The sequence below is a fragment of the Urocampus carinirostris genome, chromosome 17 (genome assembly GCF_059441175.1).
Source record: "Urocampus carinirostris isolate Australia breed hairy pipefish chromosome 17, RoL_Ucar_1.0, whole genome shotgun sequence".
NCBI classification, from domain to species: domain Eukaryota; kingdom Metazoa; phylum Chordata; class Actinopteri; order Syngnathiformes; family Syngnathidae; genus Urocampus; species Urocampus carinirostris.
The window spans coordinates 22,441,708-22,461,252 of record NC_142365.1 but is presented as its reverse complement, the minus strand read 5'-3'; the positions used below and the strand labels follow the sequence as shown (position 1 = coordinate 22,461,252).

At 39.0% G+C, this 19,545-nt stretch overlaps 1 protein-coding gene across 4 annotated transcripts in view; it reads left to right on the top strand.

Annotated features, from left to right (window-relative positions):
• Positions 1–19,545, top strand: part of abr (ABR activator of RhoGEF and GTPase) — a 145,851-nt gene that overhangs the window by 63,380 nt on the left and 62,926 nt on the right. For all 4 annotated transcript variants that reach the window (XM_088320482.1, XM_088320481.1, XM_088320483.1 and 1 more), the window contains 8 exons: positions 5,862–5,914; positions 7,042–7,182; positions 7,542–7,663; positions 9,185–9,353; positions 11,514–11,633; positions 11,741–11,816; positions 11,890–11,994; positions 13,645–13,719. In XM_088320482.1, the coding sequence (XP_088176608.1) occupies positions 5,862–5,914; positions 7,042–7,182; positions 7,542–7,663; positions 9,185–9,353; positions 11,514–11,633; positions 11,741–11,816; positions 11,890–11,994; positions 13,645–13,719 (861 nt within the window). The remainder of the gene's footprint in view (positions 1–5,861; positions 5,915–7,041; positions 7,183–7,541; positions 7,664–9,184; positions 9,354–11,513; positions 11,634–11,740; positions 11,817–11,889; positions 11,995–13,644; positions 13,720–19,545) is intronic.

Here is a 19,545-nt window from a genome sequence, read left to right as displayed (position 1 = left end):
TAATATTTTGATAAGGGAGGGATTCTTTTTGGGTTAAAAATTGTGCATTGATTGCGTGAGACAAAGGGTTATACTGGAGTTGTCTATCTAGTGTTTTTAATTTCTGTAATGTAGTTTATTATGTGTGTTTAGAAATGTAGCATGGATTTGGTAAAGTACCATATTTTTAATGTGGGTCCATACATTGTGTCAATCCCATTGATAACTATATTAAGGCTTTTTAAGTCAATGGTTATTTCTGAAATGGCTTGGGATTTGTTTCAAATATATTATAAATCTTAAATCAGATCAAGAAAAGAAAGAAAAAAATGTTTACATAGTATAGATACATTTCAGTACCTTATCTAAATTAATTGCAATCTTTTTTGGTGCATCATGAAGCTGGTTAGCCAAGTGGATGCATACTCATATCTGCTTGTTTTACTGCTTAGTCAGCTCATTGTTTTATTTATCAGATCCTATACATTTCTTTATACATAGTTTATATGTATACATATATTTGTTTTTATCTCAATAGATTCAACCCAATCCCTCTGGTGTGCCCATCTCTCGATTTGACTGCTTAGTCAGCTCTTTGTTTTTGTTTTTTTATTAACTCATATTTTTTAATATATTTATATTGTATTTGTTTGTGTTTGTGGTTAGCGCTTGTGCGGCACAGTTCATGTCATGGGAACCTGTCGTGGGTTCAAATCCAGCTCCAGACTTCCTGTGCGGAGTTTGTATGTTCTCCCCGTGCTTGCGTGGGTTTCCTCCGGGCACTCCGGTTTCCTCCCACATTCCAAAAACATGCATTTCAGGTGAATTGGCCGGTCCAAATTGTCCCTAGGTGTGAATGAGCGAATGAGTTGTGTGTCCCTGTGTGCCCTGTGATTGGCTGGCAACCAGTTCAGGGTGTCCCCTGCCCACTGCCCGGAGATGGCTTGGATGGGCTCCAGCCCCCCCGCGACCCTAATGAGGATAAGCGGTACGGCTAATGAGATGAGATGAGATGAGTATTTGTTTATTTAATTACAACTTTAAACTGTTATAGACTTAACACAAGTCTTCTGTCTGAATGCTTGATCATTGTTAGAGATTTTAGCAAAATACCTAGTTTTCTGTTATTTTGAGTTTCTACCTTGTTTAAAATATTTTTTAAAAATCTGTAGATAATATGTTGAAGTGAGAATAGAAACTTTATATAGACAAAAGTAGGGTTGTACAGCTATCTTTTTTAGGAGTTTGGACAAAATGAGTGCCAGTCTCCCTTATTGTGGTAATTTAGATGTTTATTGGAGGCGCAAACTACTTGTAGATACTTGCTATTTGCAGCAGTGGTCTCTCGGCCGCTGCATTTCATTTTATGCTACCTGAAGATGAAGTCCCCAAAGGGTCCTTGTTCTTGACATGCTTTCAAATGTTCACTACCCTTGATGCAAACCTTTGAAGGCGATAACCCAACGACTGTCAAGAGGGCTGGTGAACCTCAAAGGCCTTCACATCAATGAGGCGTTTGAAAAAAAAAATCCCCTGTGCCCATTACTGGAGCTTAACTTTCTAGTTGCATATATGTAAGTTAGCGTTTGCTTTTTATTATAGCAGGCATTTTAATGAGGTTCCCAGTTGGTTTTCATTTGTCAGAATTGTAGTAGAAGAAAGGTAATGGTAGGAAGCAGTAAAGGCCGTTGATCCCACTCAGCTGCCAAACGACTGACATGTCTTGGTTTTGATGGGTTTCATGTTAATGGCAACTTGCAGCAGTCTTTCGACATGACTTTCGCACGCATACTGAAGCCTTGTTCACCCTTTTCGCATGTTTATAAAGTCTCTAAATCGGCAAGGTCATTGGTGAGTTGGAACTTTAACTTCTTTTCTTTTGTTTAATTGTCCATTTGTGTTGCATTTTTTTAAAGCGCCTTTCAAGAGACCCAAGGTCGCTATACACACAAGATAAAACAGTGATATCAATTATAACACAAATAAAAACATGAAAAAGAAACAAAACATAAAAACAAAGAACAGTAAAAAAGGGGCAAGGTCATGAGTGGCCTCGTATGTGTGGAGAAGGATTATGTATGTGATTCTTTGGTTGATCGGGAGCCAGTAGAGTTGTTGAAGGACAGGGGTAATTTGGTAGCAACAGTGCTGGACCAACAGAGGTTTATGCTTGGGCTTTAGACCTAGACCCAAGAGGAGAGTGTTACAATTATTTAGGCAGGAGGTTACAAGGCTGTGGACACGGATCACGTTTGTTTAGGGTGTGAGTGAAAGTGAAAGTAAGAAGACTTGCTGATGTTATTTATATGAGAGGGAAATGAGAGTTTACTGTCGAGGATGAGACCCAAACTCTCCTGAGGCGAGGTAAAGCATGAGGAGCTGTGATTGGAGAGAGAGAATGTGTCAACTTTAGACTTGATTTATTTGGTGCCAATAAGGAGGAATTCAGTTTAATTGCTGTTTAATTTTATAAAGTCGATGATTTTATTTCAAAAAGGAGGAGTGGGAGTGTGGAGCTGGAGTGTCATCCGAGAAGCAGTGGCGTGAAATGTTAAATTTACGTTAGATTCGGCAGAGGAGGAGCAGGTAGGTTATTCAAAGGGAGGCCCCAGCACAGAGCCTTGGGGCACACCTGTGATGACTGGGGAGGGGTCAGAGAAAAATGATTACCGTAAATTCCGGACTATAGAGCGCACCTGATTATAAGCCGCACCCACCAGATTTTAAGAGGAAAACCGATTTTGTAGTTACACAAGCCCCACCTGTATATAAGCCGCATGCGCCCACATTAAAAAAATGTAACACAAACACAAAATTAACCCAAACCCGACTAAGTCCCGCGATTGAAACTGAATATCCTTCATAAAAGTACGCAGTCTAAAAATCACGGCCGGCAAAATGAACGGAAAATGATATCGTACTTAAGGTTTGATGCAGACCTGCAGAGTCCGGGTCCCGTTGAAAGCAATCCAAGGAAAAAAGTGTATATTTCCAAAGGTAAGGGTGGCAAGAATGTATATCCACTATTGTCTGCCGCGTCCACAAACACTCACCTTTACCGGTCCCCACTTCCCGTCAGCCCGCGTTTTTTTCGCCCCTTCTTTTTTATTGGCCCGTGGGAAACATATCAGAATAAGTGTCTGAAATAAAGACATTACAAAAATATACAGTTGCAAATACATATTATACATGGTTACACATATTTACAAGGAAAGACGGTACACCGAGAGAGTTTTCAAAGCTTTAATAATAATAACTTTCATCCCAAACGGTGCCTGTGACAGGTAGCAACACGCTCGCAACACAGTAAACGGATCTGTTAAAAAAACATACCGTACTTGTAAAAATCACGGTAAACCGTCATCTAGTCAAGTCAAGTCATCTTTATTTGTATAGCCCTAAATCACGAAGAGTCTCAAAGGGCTTCACAGATTATTACACTATATTACACAGACTATTTTTCAGCCAACGAGAAGAGTAGGTTATTCATATGCTATGGAGTAGAAGTGAGTTTTAAGTTTAGATTTAAACATTTCCACTGAGGTTGCAGATCGGATCTCAGGGGGAAGAGCATTCCACAGCACCGGTGCCCGGATGGAGAACGCTCTCGAACCAGCAGAACACTTCTTTGCTCTTGGGATCACCAGAAGACCGGCACTCTCAGATCGTAGGCTTCGGACCGGGACATAGGGGCAAATCAGATCTGAAAGATAAGAGGGAGCAAGTCCATGTATGATTTTGTACAATACTAAGAGAACCTTGAAGTCACATCTACTGTATGGCTAACTGGGAGCCAATGCAGGTTAGCCAAAATCGGTGTTATGTGATCGTACTTTTTTGTCCTAGTTAAAAGCCTCGCTGCGGCATTTTGTACCAGCTGAAGAGACTTGATTCTAGACTTAGGGAGACCAGAGAGTAGTGCATTACAGTAATCGAGACGGGAGGTAACAAATGCATGAATTATAATTTCCGCATCAGACTGAGACAGTATTGAATGGATTTTAGCAATGTTACGAAGATGGAAGAAAGCGGTTCTAGTAATTTTCTTTACATGCATTTCAAAGGATAGATCAGGGTCAAATATGACACCTAAATTTTTAACTGAGTCACTCTGTGTGATGTGACATTTGTCAATGTTCACAGCAGTTTTTGAGAATAAGTCACGGCATTTAGATGGACCAATGACTAACATTTCGGTCTGTTCAGAGTTAAGACGCAAGAAATTGAGTGACATCCACTCTTTTATCTCAATGAGGCAGGCCTCCAAATTTCCACAGTTTAGTGTGGTAGATTCCTCCAACGGAAGATATAGTTGAGTGTCGTCTGCGTAGCAGTGGAAGCTGATATTGTACTTGCGAATAATATCACCTAATGGAAGCATGTAAATGCTGAAAAGAAGGGGGCCAAGCACTGAACCCCGCGGAACACCGCAGGTAACATTAAAGGGCTCAGATGTCATTTCACCATATTTAACATCCGTCCTCATCTTCCTCCTTAGAACTTAAGCCATCAAAAAGCAACTTTGTTATATAGACGTCGTCCCACCCTCATTCCAAAACACGCTAGCATCACGCTCGCAACACAGTAAACGGGTCTGGTAAAAAAAACATACCGTACTTGTAAAAATCACGGTAAACCGTCCTTATCTTCCTCCTTAGAACTGAAGCCGTCAAAGTCGTCTTCCTCAGTGTCGGAAAGAAACTTCGTCATATAGACGTCGTCCCACGCTCCCTTATTCCAAAACACGCTGGCAACACGCTCGTTCCTTCTTTATCGGACTGCTCGATTGCTTTTAGCTTCAAAGCTGCGTCATGTGCCTTTCTTTTTGCATTTTGCATGATAAAGGGTATGTTTACGCCAATTTAATTTACTGTATGCACAAGCCAAGGAGTTGCAGTCTTTCTCTGCGCATATACTCAGTAGCCTAGATGGTAAGGCGCCCGCTTTGAGACTGGGAGGTTCGGGTTCGCGCCCCGGCCGAGTCATTCCTAAGACTTAAAAAGTGGTCGGCGGCGCCCTCTCTTGGCTGCGGCTGCATCGGGTCAGATGCAATCGACATTTCGTTCTGTGTACATTGTTACACAGAATGACAATACAAGGAAATTATTATTATTATTATTATTATTATATTCCACCGGTCTAAATTTTACCTATTGTACTCGAGCGCCGCTGGCGGCCGTTAGAAAAATTACATAAATTGGCCGCATCACTGAATAAGCCGCAGGGTTGACAGTTTGGGAAAAAAGTAGCGGCTTATAGTCCGGAATTTACGGTAGTTGTATGAACTGAGTGGTGAAGTTAATTCACAGACCCATCTTTTCAAAAGCTCTAGAAGTGGATTAGTGTCATTTTAGTTAAAGACAATTAGCATTTTTGTCTGCTATTGTTATGTTTTCACAAAAACATTTTTAAACATATTGATGGTCATGTTTCTTTATTCACTTACTATTTAGGGCTTTGCTGTTGATCTGTGGCCAGGTTAGTTTTTGGATTGTGCAGACATACCCCTTCCCAGTTTTGTAGCTGGCGAGCATTGATATTGGTGAGCTGGATTCCTATCCAGCTCCCCTTTTTTGTTATGCTATGGGAGTTTCTCACCTTGAACTGTGATGTTTGTCAAAGCGGCTGCTCTTCACACTACTTCAGCAGCAATCCTGCGTTATGCAGGCATGTGGGTGTGGGTGTGTGTTTGCGTGTGTGTGTGTTTGCGTGCGCATGTGCAATTGGTTAATGCAATGCATTTCTCCATCAGATTTGTTGATATCATCATAAATCTGATTGCTTTTTTTCTCTAAAAGCACCGGGTTAACTTCACAGCTTATTAACAGACTAAATGTTGTTCTTGAATTAATTACGACCTACGTCTTCTTGTCTCCACTCAGCTCTTCTCTATAAACCCATTGACCGGGTGACAAGGAGCACCCTCGTTCTTCATGTGAGTACTTGCTTATGTTTGGACATAATTTTCTATTGCCCAGCATATTGCCCAAATTCAACATTTTGTCTTTTTAAACAACTCTAGTGAGTTCTTCAGTTAGCCCCAGAGGATTTTCCCAACAATATTGTGACATAGTAATCTAATAGTACAAACATTGAATCCACCTGTTCTTATCTATCATTGGGTAGAGCCATTGTGACAATGCTGTGCGTCCAAGTCCCATCACAAATGATCAGGCTTCAGTTTATGACAATCATGGCGCCACTTAAAAAAGCCAATGTAACGTAATCGTTTGCTAGCTTTGCTTGGAGCAACTTCAATGTCATTATTACACCAGATGGATTACGAAAATGGTTACTTTTGATTTTCATTTTTATATACTACAGACACAATAGGTAGCCCATACAACATGTTTTTGGAAAATCCTTTGGTCTGTGAATTCGTTTTTTCTCAAATGTCATTGTTGCTTCTTTTAAACTCAAACTGGTGGGCTAAATTCAATTTGAAACAGGACACTGATTCAGTTATCCGCTTTAGCAATAAAAAGAAAAATCACACGTCCTAATTAATGCTGCAACTGACCTGCAACTTTTCCCAAATTAAGCATTTGGTTAATTTAAATATGTGGCAAATTATAATATAATAAGAAAAATAGCTACAATGAAAAATTTATATTTTATAGATCATACTGCTGATCCGTAAAACAATTAATGAAATTGCCCTATCGAAAACCAGTTAGGCACAGTGCTTGATCAGGAGAAACATAAAACCATACATAATTTCCGTCCATTTGTTAGGGACAGGCCAAAAAACCAATACATTAAAATCAAGTAAACATAATTTATCCCTGTAAACATAGAACAGTTTCATTAACAACAGTAGAAGAGTATATAAAACAATTATGTGCAGTAGATTCAGTAGTCTGTGACAAAAGAACCTAATGATTCTCAACAGTTTGAAATCAAACAGTTTTAACAACTGATGTTTGTTTGTTTTTTTAATTACATGCAATAGTCAACAATGTGATTCATTGCCGACTATCTCTATTATCAATTTTTGTCAACTAATCATTGCAGTCCTAACCCTAATGTGTTTTTTTTACCGTTTGGTTATATGCGCTGCAGGATTTGCTTAAACACACGCCAAAAGACCACCCAGACTTCCCTCTACTGCAGGACGCTCTGAGGATATCTCAGAATTTCCTCTCTTCCATCAATGAGGAGATTGACCCTCGCAGGACCGCTGTCACTACGCCCAAAGGAGAGGTGAGGTTTTCACTTTGCCCTTTTCATCACCAAATTTGGAAACAGTCTACCTTTCTGACCAGGAACTTTTATTTTTAAATTTGTTGTACTCGATCTCTGAATACCACAACCCTAAATAACGTATAGATGAAATGTTAAAGAGTGTAGAAATTCAGGGATAGATGCTACAGACATTTTTGACATCTTAGATGCTTTTTATTTGCTGTCACATTGAGCCACTGAAGGACATTATGAAAAGCATCACTATCAACTTATCCAGTGCCAGAAAACTTAAAAAGAATCTTTGGACTGATTAGCCATCAATTGTAGTGACTAAGAGTCTTAAAAAATCTGTTTGGTCATCTCACACATTTGCCCAGGCTCGTCAGCTGGTGAAGGATGGCTTCCTTGTGGAGGTATCCGAAAGCTCCAGGAAGCTCCGACATGTTTTCCTTTTCACCGACCTGCTGCTCTGTGCCAAAATGAAGAAGACCTCTGTTGGGTGAGCTTCTTCCTGTTTGTCTACATCAGTGATGGGCAGACTACGTCCTGCCAACGGATTTAATCCGGCCTGCTAGCAGTCCTGAGAGAAGCACAATAAACCCACGTCAGACAATAACCTGCGTTTTTAAATAAGTCTGCTGTGTGTCACCAAAGACCTGCGCCATTCGCAAAACAAACCCAGTCTAGCTGTATTTTTTTAATACCATTTATCAACCAGAGAACATTTGAAAAAAAAACAAAAAACCCTCCCGATGTTGTTTGAGTAAAAATATAAGTCAACGCAACGGCACGCTATGGCACTGAACTGGATTAAAACATATGCAATTAAATGATAGCATTTGAGTGTCTTTGCATAGATTTAGATAATCTTTAGCTCCTCTCTATAATAGATGTGAAATCTAACAGGGAAGCTCCCAATCCAGGTTAACATTTTCACAGAAGAAATTAAAGTAGTATCAAACTTTCAAATTGTTAAATCAATCATTTACCTCGAGGGTGGGCAAACTCGATATTAAAATAAAAATGGTAGAAATATAATACTAACATTTATGTTACTATAAGTACTACTAATAAAAATGTGCTGTTGTTATAGTGTCTTTTCTTTCCTTTTTCCTTTTGTGTGCCCACAGAAAATTATATTTTTAATCGCTTTCATGGCAATCATTCAAATAGTTTGCTTTTTAAAATAAATTTTATTCAATACGATATCAAATTTCATGCAATAAAATACTCCTGTAGTAGTCCTATTGCATTGGGGGGGTTGTCAAATCAAATGATCAAATTTAAGTGCTCTTAAAAGGGAAATATTAGTTAGCTATTGCTTTTAAGTTTTTATTTATAGATGATTATTGTAATTTGTATTTTTGGAGTGTTTCAAAACCAATTGGATGAAATGTTCCCTTTATGAACTGTATATAATAGTCCAGTGTTTTTCAACCTTCTTTGAGCCAGGGCATGTTTTTTACATTACAAAAATTTTGCGGCACACCACTAACCAAAAATGTTATAAAATGACACTGAACAGTATGTTTAACTACAATATAATATATAATACCCCCAGTTTTAGACAGGAGGGACTTGACAATGATGTAATATTTGCAGAAAATGATTGATAGATGTTTTATAAAATTTTAAATTTTAAAAAGTGACACTGGATAATTTCTCACGGCACACCTAACGATCTCTCATGGCACACTAGTGTGTCGCGGCAAAGTGGTTGAAAATCACTGTAATAGACAATGAGACCTGTGCAGGTACATACAAACAGGAGAATGGATTGGCTGATGTCATCTTTTTCTTTATTTATTGCTGAGGTATTTAAAACGTATCTACATAAACAAAAATATCATTATTATTGTTTCTTTCTCTGGCCTAGCCCCTATGCACCGAATGCATTCCTCGTCTTAAAAGGTTTGCCCACACAGGTCTACATCAATAGATGTCCATTGATGCATTTTCTTTCTAATGGGAAACTAATTTCCCTGACTTCCTCTTCTATGTTTTTTCTTCCCCTCCACAGTCGTCACCAGCAATATGAGTGCAAGTGGTACATCCCTCTCGCAGACTTGACATTCCAGACGTTGGACGAATCCGACTCATGCCATAGTATCCAAGTCCTCCCAGAGCATGAGATTGAAGAGATAAAAATCAAGATCTCGCTCTTAAAGAGTGAAATACAAAAAGAGAAGGTACGCTTTGCCCCCAAAACTCTCAACAAATTGTACACATGGTAATTAAATCATTTTTTTTAAAGACCTGTAGAAAGTGATATTGCAAGTCCAGCTAAAAGGGCAAAAGTATGTGATGAATAAAAACTAAAATATGCATAAAAAGTGCAGATTTTAATGTCAAGTCAAGTCAGGTTTATTTGTATGGCCCTAAATCAAAAGGAGTCTCAAAGGGCTGGACAGACCACTGATTATTGCAAACCACAGACTATTATTACACCATCCCTTGATCTAAAACCGACATGAAGGCAAGGAAAAACTCAAAAACCTCAACATGAGGAAAATGAAGAAACCTTGAGAAGGGACCGCATATGAGGTAATCCCCATTCTAGGATGATCAGGCTGCAATGGATGACGCAAGATCAAACAATGCACAGATATTGTCAACATGAAATATAGGTCATTCATAAGCTGGATAATAGAAGTGTGTTTTAAGCCTCGATTTAAACAGTTCCACTGAGGTTGCAGATCGAATCTCAGCGGGCAAAACCGGGGCCCGAATGGAGAATGCTCTCAAACCTGGTTCTCTTCTTGTTAAAGTTCATTTAAAGTTACTATAACTTTAGTTCTAAGTGTATTGTAAGTGCTTATGTATCATTAAAAGTCAAGTGCCGTTACTCCTTCCGCACCCCCCCACCTCTCACCATGCACACGCACACCTCCGTTAAGGTGACCCAAGTGCCTCCATGGCAAGTGTTCATAATAAACTTGCATTTTATTTTGTGAACATAAACACAATCTAAATAACAATTATTTATCTTATTACTGTATTTTGTATGTATAATTACTATTTGATTGTGTTTTAGTGATCAGGAAGACGTATTTTACAGCTGTACAGGATTATCTAAATATTTTTTTAATTGATTCATATCACGGAAAATTTGCTCATTACACAAGTAATTCAAGCTACAAACTCGATTTTGGAACAAAATAAGCTTGTATGTAAAGGTACCACTGTATATTATTTCAGCACGTTGCAACCAAATTAAAAGGGAATCACAAACTAAGAAGAATAGCATAGAGTTTCTATAGTACCGCTAGCAAGGAGCTCTCCCACTTGGAGAAACTGCATTTGCTATTTCCAGCCAGAGGAGTGATGCATCTAATAGTATACTGGCTGATTCATAGCTCCCTGGGGAGGACGTGTGGATTCATGTTCTTTCAGTCCATCCCGAATGGAGAACATAATTAGTTGTAGCTAAGTTGGTACACACTGTAACAGACAGGCCTTCCTGCAAAATAGGAAAAGGCCAATTTATGCTGATAAGGGCTGTTAGGTATTTGTTTTTGATTTTCTTTCTTTCTTTCTTTGCAGTTACTTAACAAAAATATTTTCTGGACTGTAGCGTGCACCCTTAGAAATAGTAACTTGTGAAATAGTGTTTTCATATATAAGGCGCTCTGGACTATAAGGCTCATTGAATTGGAACTAATATGATCGCATTGAAATAAACATCGGAACGTAAGGAAAACATGTTTTATTGAACATAAATTATCATTGGGAAATGTTGTTTTACCACTAAAATAGATTCATTCATAAATGGTTACCATAAATGTTAATTCTGTTTTTACTATTGGACACCTGCAAAGGAGATTGCATAAGATGCTAGTTTGTTATTTTAACTATAATCCGTCATTGTCGTTTGTTATTTTGACTATTATGCACTGTTTACTTCCTATTAACCCATAATGCTCTTTGGTTTCCACAAGCTTTAGAGCAAAACTACTTTCTTGTAACTTAGGAGATTTAACAGGAAGAAAACGCTCAATCGAGGGCTTTTAGAACAGATTTGGGATTTGGCATTGTGAGGGTTTTTTTGTTTAGTCATCTAGTGTTCTTCTTGCGAGTTCAAAATTAATTTATGTCTTCTTTCCTTATTTTAAGTGTCTACAAAACTTTAAACGTATCAGTAGCATTTCATTGTACTTATGCATATTTTCCAGCACTGATGCGCACTGATTATGAGGTGCACCCGCAAATTTCTGGCGAATTTTTGTTTTTTAGGTACTCCTCATAGTCTGAAAAATACGGTAGCTTTTTTTTCATGTAAACTTGTTTTGTATAAAAGATGATATTTTTCTATTTTTTGAAGAAAAAACGATTTCGGTTATTTGTTTTAGAAAGCACCCAAGGGTCAGAACCGAGTGGAACGTCTGAGGAAGAAAATGAACGAACAGGAATCCTGGCTGCTCCTTCACTCCCCTACAATTCCCTTCCGCCTTCAAAACAAGCATGGCAAGGTAAATTGTTATCCTGTGCACTGTGCTGCAGTCCTCCATTATCTTCACTAGATGGAGACAAATATTAAGATGTACTTTTGATATTTACCCCGTTTTCTTTTATGCAGAGCTACTTGTTCCTCCTATCCTCTGATTATGAGAGGTGTGAATGGCGAGAAAGCATTCAGAAGCTCCAGAAGAAAGGTAATATAGTTCCAATATATCTTTTGATTTTATTTGACTTAACTACAGCAGTGCATTTCCTATGTGTTTTCAGACCTTCAGGCATGTGTATTAAGTTCCGTAGAGTTGCAGGTTCTTACCAGCTCCTGTTTTAAACTGCGGACTGTACACAACATACCTGTCACCGGTAACAAAGATGGTAAGCCACAGAATCCTTTATTTATTCTTTTCCCAAAAATAAAATGTGGAGTGTGTGGCTGCAACATGTTTTTTCAGCTGATAGCATTGACAATGTACTGCACTGTGTCACTAATGGCTGACACTGAGCTCTCAGTCCGTGTGTTTGCTTTCGCTACACATTCCTACATTGTTGTGTTATTGGCAGACTGAGATGCTGACATGAGGACCAACTGCTCCACTGCCTCAGACATAAAACACAATGGCACACGTTTCTCTGTTTTTACATTGATAGACATGTACTGTCAGGGTTTCTAACATACACAAGGTTCACTCACTCACAGTGTTTTGGGGATGTGGAGAGAGACAATGTCTTCTGACAGACATGCTTCTTGACAAAGCAAGCATTGCTGCAGTAAAATAGAGTGAGGTGGGTCATTTGGTACCGTGGCCGCACAGAAAGAAAAAAAAGTTGCCTTATATTCTTTGCTTATATTATTTTTAGCCGTGTACAAGCAGAATGGCTTTGACTGCCTGGAGTGGTCCGTGGTTGGGAGCTTGAGTGCCTAAAGACCCCATAAAAGCCTACCACGTAAAAGCAGATGTTTAGCGATTTTTTTTTTGGGGGTGTGCCTTGGCACGCAACCTAGCTCAATGAACTGTAAGACACACTCAACTAAATTAATTGGTTATTGACTAAAGTTTTGGATTGCTTAGAATTGTCCTCATTTTTTAAGGAAAACATTGTTGTTTTTATTTCAATTAAGATAACATGAAACTACTCAGTAATACACCCCATACATTAATATAGTACTAAATGACTTTTCATACATCTACATAGGTGTATGTAGGCCTCTTTCCAGAAACCAGCATCCATTATCAGGCTAATGGATCATTAGAAGACCCTTGTGCCATTATAAAAACAGTTTAGCTGATTAGAGAAGCCTTCTTTTTAGCTACTCCAATATTTGGAGCATCACGTTTGTCGGTGTGATTAAACCTTCAGAATGGCCAGAAAAAAAATAACTTTCAGCCTAAAAGAAGGCTTTTACATGGGAAAAATTGCCAAGAAACTAAAGATCTCCTATAACGGTGTGTACTACTCCCTTCAGAGAACAGCACAATCAAGCTCCAACCAGAGTAGAAAGAAGTGTGAGCCCTCACGGCACAACCAAGTGGCGCGAGAAGTTCCTGATTTTTAGTCAGTAGGTGACCAAGCCCCCCGATTCCAACCACTAATGCCGAGCGCCAAGCAGGGAAGCTTGAACCTGTGACCTCCCGGGGCGGGAGCCCAACCCTGAGGCCACCAAGCTGGTCAACTTTAACTTATGTATTAAACAAAAACAGGTACTGTGAGGGCAACACAGGAGCATTCTTTGACAAAAGCAGATTTGAGGGATAAAAAAAAAAATATATTTCTAACATTATTATTGTCTCAACTATACTTAGTTTATTTTGCTTCAATTTGATAAATAAAAGTGTGAGTTTTTATGGAAATCACAAAATAGTTTCGGTGACCCTAAACTTTTGAACGGTAGTATATACATTTTTACACTAATTGAAAATTCGTTCAGCATTAGTTGGAGCTAAGTATCTTGCATTTCTTTGAATTCCGAAACCATCAAATCAGTGGAATAAAGTCCTTGTTTCGTTGTCATTGTTTCGTTCGCAGATGAAGAGACTCCGGGCCTGTACGGTTTCCTCCATGTGATTGTCCACTCCGCCAAAGGATTTAAGGAATCTGCCAGTAAGTCTTCGGCACGACGACATTTTGTCCTCCAGCACACTTGTGCGCACATTCCAACTGTTTCACTGACACACGAGATTGTACACGTGCTGTTCTCATCAGGGAACAGGAGAGGGAGAGAATGTTGAGCCTTTGAGATTTTGTTGTTTTTTCCGAAGACATCATGATGAAGAGTTGTCAGACCGCAGTCATTTTTAAATCCATAAATAGTTGACTGTTGAATTATGAACTATACTTCCTGTCTCAGTTTGCAATTGCATCCGTTTGTTGTTGTGCAACAAGCTGGTTGTGTGTTTTTATGTGTGTAAGTGCAGCATTTAGCCAGTGGGGTGTTTCCGAACATATTTTGATATACCAGCAACAGACAGCTGATGCTTCAATAGACATTGCACCCGGTCGCTCAACTAATGACTCTACGTGTCGTATGCTGTGTGACTCAGGGGTGGGCAAACTACGGCCTGCAGGCCACATCTGTTCCATCAGGCTTTTTCATCCAGCAAACCAACAAACGAAAATGGTAAAAATTTAATCACATATATGAAACAAGCCCAGCGTTACTGAGTTCAGCGTCGGCAGGTATTCTTCTTGGGCAAAGATGTTGGGGCTGTTTTGTTGAAAAAGCCCCAGGGAGCCACTATGGAGCACCAAAGAGCAATATACGGCTCCAGAGACACGAAAGCAGATGCTTATCGTTTTTTTTTTGTATTTAAATATGGTGCCTTTTCACAAAAAATAGCTAAAGACACTCACAGAGGCCTACCTTACAACTGTGTCGATGTTCACGAAAATCGGTTCAGCCATTTTAGAGCCTATAAGACACTTTTTTTTTTGTTGTTATTTATTTCCCTTTTATTTTCTTTGTTATTGTATGTGTGTGTCTTGCTGTCGGTCACCCCTCTTGAGGGATATGGCCAAAGTAGATAGATAGATAGATAGATAGAATAAGCCACATACTAACACACACTAATCGGGATTTATAAGTAGTTTAGAAGTTTGGATGGGTTAAATTTAGATAGAAAATACAGTACTATTGATAAAACACTTTAGGGTGCAAAAATTGCCCCATGTCCCTTTGTGTGTGTACATCAGGGGTCAGAAACCTTTTTGACCCAAAGAGCCATTAAAAGCAAAAATATTTGTTTGAAAGAGAGCCCAACCATATATTTCAAGACAAAATTCATAAAAACTGCCAAACTTGCTCTTCATTTTATTTTACTGTGTGAATGGTGATTTGAAAAAAAATCCATGAAATAATATTGCCAGAGCCTGTGTCCTATATCAATATACCACTTAAAAATTGCCTCCCTCTCGCATTTCCTTAAAAGTGTTGAGGCTCAATTTTGTCCTTAACAATGGTTTCAAAATAAGGTGCAAGCCAAATTCTTTTGTGAAAATGTTACACATTACTGCAATCGAGGAAACCACCTTCAGTGCAGACGGCACTGGGCAAAAAAGAGGCGTGCACTACCTATAGCTCCGCCCATTCCTACCGCTCACCAAATCAAATTGCTCTAGGTACTTTAGGTATTTAAAATGAAATGATCTGTATTTCTATAGCGCTTTTCAAGTCAATGATTTCCCAAAGCGCTTTACAATGTGCTCCACATTTCCCAATAGCGGCCTTGCAGCCATGTAAGGCGCTAACCTGCTTATTGTGGGTGTTAGGGGTTCAGTGTCTTACCCAAGGACACTTCGACATGTAACACGGATGAGCCGGGATTCGAACTGGGATCCCTTGATCCCAAGACGAGCGCTCTACCTCCTGTTTTGTGTATTTTCATCATAAAGTGTCCCAACAAGGAACATAGATTGTTTAATCATATAAAGGATTATTTAAAAATTTACAGCCAAACCGGGGTCTGTTGGTGTGACACCTTGGCGGTCCAATACTTACTAGACCGAACCCTATGAGCAGTCAATATTGTCCATGCTTTGCACCTGCGACAAATCGGCTTTAACAATACATTAAATTAATGTGCAAGCCATAAATGTTTGAGACATTGGTTGCCGACCCCTGGTCTACAACAAAATGTTACTACAAAAACACTACAAAAGTACTACAACAATACAGTTAAATGTCAAATTTAGTGTTTAAAAACAGGGAGCTACACAATTATGCTTTCATTCGGAACAGAAAAACAATACTATAGAAATACTACAAAATGTATACTTTGTTTATACTATAATACAAAAATCCTACTACATAAATATTAAAACAGAAATACAACAAATATACAGATGCTGTAATATTATTACAAAAATACTGAAGAAATACTACAAAAATACTATTATGAAAATACTACAATCTACTACATGAATATTTCCAAATCACCACTGCAGAAATACTTAAAAAAAAAAACCTGCACAGAAATACTTCAAAAATACGACTACATTAATACTGTAATACAAAAATGGTTGTTTAGTTGGTTGGTTGGATCCCTTAACCACTGGAGTTGCAGGGGCAACATATCCTGTGTCTTGGGCAAGTACAGCCTGGTGGCGCCCATCTCTCTCCAGGCCAACATAAGTAACCATCCTGTCTCAAACCGGGGACTTTTCGCGTGTTAGGCGAATGTGCTAAGCACTGCACTACGGAAACATAATACAAAAATACTAGGACATAAAAATTATGACACACATATGACGAAAAATACGACTACAGAAATATTATGAAACATATACTATGAAGTAAATGTGATCTTTGAAGGTCCAGATTACCCCAATGTGAGAGAAATGAAGAAAAATGTGACTTGTTAAACCTTGAAGTCATTGTTTACTTCCCCCAGAATAAGCAGTGTGCATATTCACTTTAATGATGTGCTCAAGATGCATGTGCATTGTCAGCAGCAAGGGGATGAAGCGTTTCTGCTGCGGTTTTTGTTGACTTGAGACTTTCCTTTTGTTCCAAGACCGCACTTCCTACTCCATAAAACACAACATGTGAATGTGTTTTCTTGTAATCACATGGTTTAACAATAGTCAGCATTTCCAATGACTGCAGTGAGTGGAATTGAGTACCTAGTAGCCATTCTTGACAAGATGCATAATTTTGTGATTCCGGTGCATGTTTATTCCTGAGTGTGAACGAACGCATGCAGAAGATATGCATCTAAGTTGTTGTGCTCGTCACTTTCCCGTGGGAAAAGGCATCTTATTTCGCCCGGGGTGACATAGTCAAACTAAGTCACTCCAGCAAGAGCCACAAGTGTATTTTTTTCAAACTAGACCTGGGAAAGTGAAGGTTTTGTCTGTGCATTGGCGCTGGAGTATTATTTGAGCTTTCCAGATTGGAAAATGTACACATTTAAAACAAATTCTAAACCCATTGGCAAAATTGTGCTCATTTTAAGTAAAGTAACCCCTTGTTTTTCCCGGGGTTGCGTTCCAAAAAATTTTGCGACAGTCAAAACCCTATTTGTTAGACCCCAGTAACCTAATACAGTGATTTTCAACCACTGTGCCGCGACACACTAGTGTGCCGTGAGAGATGGTCTGGTGTGCCATGAGAAATTATCTAATGTCACTTTTTTTAAATTTAAAATTTAATAAAACATTTTTGAATCATTTTCTGCAAATATTATGTCATTGTCAAGTGTCTGTGCTGTAAAAACTGGGGGTATTATACATTATATTGTAATTAAACATACTGTTCAGTGTCATTTTATAACTTTTTTTGTATGTGGTGTGCCACAAAATTTTTCCAATGTAAGAAACGTGCCCTGGCTCAAAAATGGTTGAAAAACACTTTCCTAATATATGCAATTGTCCCGAAACAACAACTATAGATCTACGAATAAACACACAGGACACAGAATTGAAGTTGAATGAATGAATGGTCTTTATTGGCATCATACAATAGTACAACAAAATGGGAGGGCTTCTCCTGTCACTGTAAGAAAGCAATGTAGAGAGCGGCCGGCAAGCTTCACGCTGGTATGTGTGATCTTTGGGTTGAGCCAAGTATCCATCCATCCATTATCTGCACCGCTTATACTCAGTAGGGTCGCGGGGGCACTGGAGCCCATCCCAGCTATCTTTGGACAGCGGTCACGGGACACCCTGAACTTGTTGCCAGCCAGTCACAGGGCACACAGAGACAAGAACCATTCACTCGCTCATTCACACCTGGGGACAATTTGGACCGGCCAATTAACCTGGAATGCATGTTTTTGGGATGTGGGAGGAAACCAGAGTGCCTGGAGGAAACCCACGCAAGCACGGGGAGAACATGCAAACTCCACACAGGAGGTTCGATCTCATGACCTCGGAGCTGTGCCTCACACGCGCTAACCACTGCGCCGCCATGCTGCCCGAGCCAAGTATCTGTGATGATTAAAATACAACACTCATCAAAGTAAGGATATCCCATGAGTTGTGGCTCCAGGTCATCTGTCATATGGGTAATGGATCTGGCTCAGCAGGGTTAGTTTGTATAGTTGAGTGTACAATCTTTTCGCGAGTTCAATGCTGTACGCCCAGAGTTTTTTTCTTGGTGACTGAAATAAAATAAAAAAGATAAATGAAAATAAATAAAATTCATAAAAAACATTCAAATCAATTAAAGCCATGGTCACATGGCATGGTACTAAGCGTCCTTGCCAACAATTAAATCATGACTTCTGGCCTATAATTTTCTTGGTTATTCTGAAGAGGGGCAACTCTACGGCTCGCCGGCTGGTTCCCTGAGCCAACCTTAGATTGACCCAGTATCCAACACAACCCGAGGCTAAGATTAGCATCCCGTATTAGAACACACAACGAGCCTACAGCCCTCAAGTCATGTCAGATGGGAAAGGATGATATCCATTAACCTCTGAAGGGTTTAGAAGACCCCATGCAGACTAAGTGACCCCCTTCAGAATCAGCCTTTTGTTGACCTTCCCAGAAGATAAACATTAATAAACTTCTATCCCGTTTTCAGTTTGTCCTACTTGTCTGCGGGCATGATAATATGATTAAGTCATTGTTTGAGGTGAGTGTCTAGGGCGGAAACGTTTTCTCAATGATTAGAAAAATACTGAAGTGTTGAATATGCAAACTTTTTGTGTCACTGTTTTTCTGGGATGTTTCTTCAGATGGTAGATTATGAGAGCCCTGCATAAAATGACACTTTTAGAACAACAGGACAACAAATAAAGTTGTGAAAATTTTTCCATATGGCCTCACAGGATTTCCCTTCCAATGAATTTCCTTGGTATACTTAGCATTCATCTTTTTTCCTCTGAGTAATTATTCCCACAATTCAGGATGCTGAAAAAAAACGAGCAAATGGAATGCGTCTACGTGGAACACGTTTCATTTTATCCATTTCTACAGTCCTAATGTTTGGTTCACAATCATTTGTGCCAATTTAAGGTCACTGTTCTGCCTTTAAGAAACATATGAAGTGGTCTTGGAGCGCTCTTTCTTGGTTAACATGTTTAATTGTTTCCTGCTATAAGGAAAAAAAAAGAAAAACTCAGAACTTTGACGGCAGCACTTTCGAATGCTAGTTGCGAACCCTTTTTTGTTGTTGCATGTCGTTCACCAGCTGTTTAGCTGGCAACAAGGCAATGATACTTCAGAGCGAGGACAGCACTGTAACCATTTATGAATGAATTACTGTATTTTCCAGACTATAAGTCGCTCCGGAGAACATGTCGCACCAGCCCCAAAATTTATAATTAAGAAGCAAAAACCTTATATAAGTCGCACTGAAGTTAGTCGCTCGCATTTTCGGGGGGGGGGATTTATTTATTTGATGAAATCCAACACCAAAAACGTACATGACATCTTGAAAGGAAATTTTAAAATAAAAGACAACAACAGACTAAATCAGTTTGTACG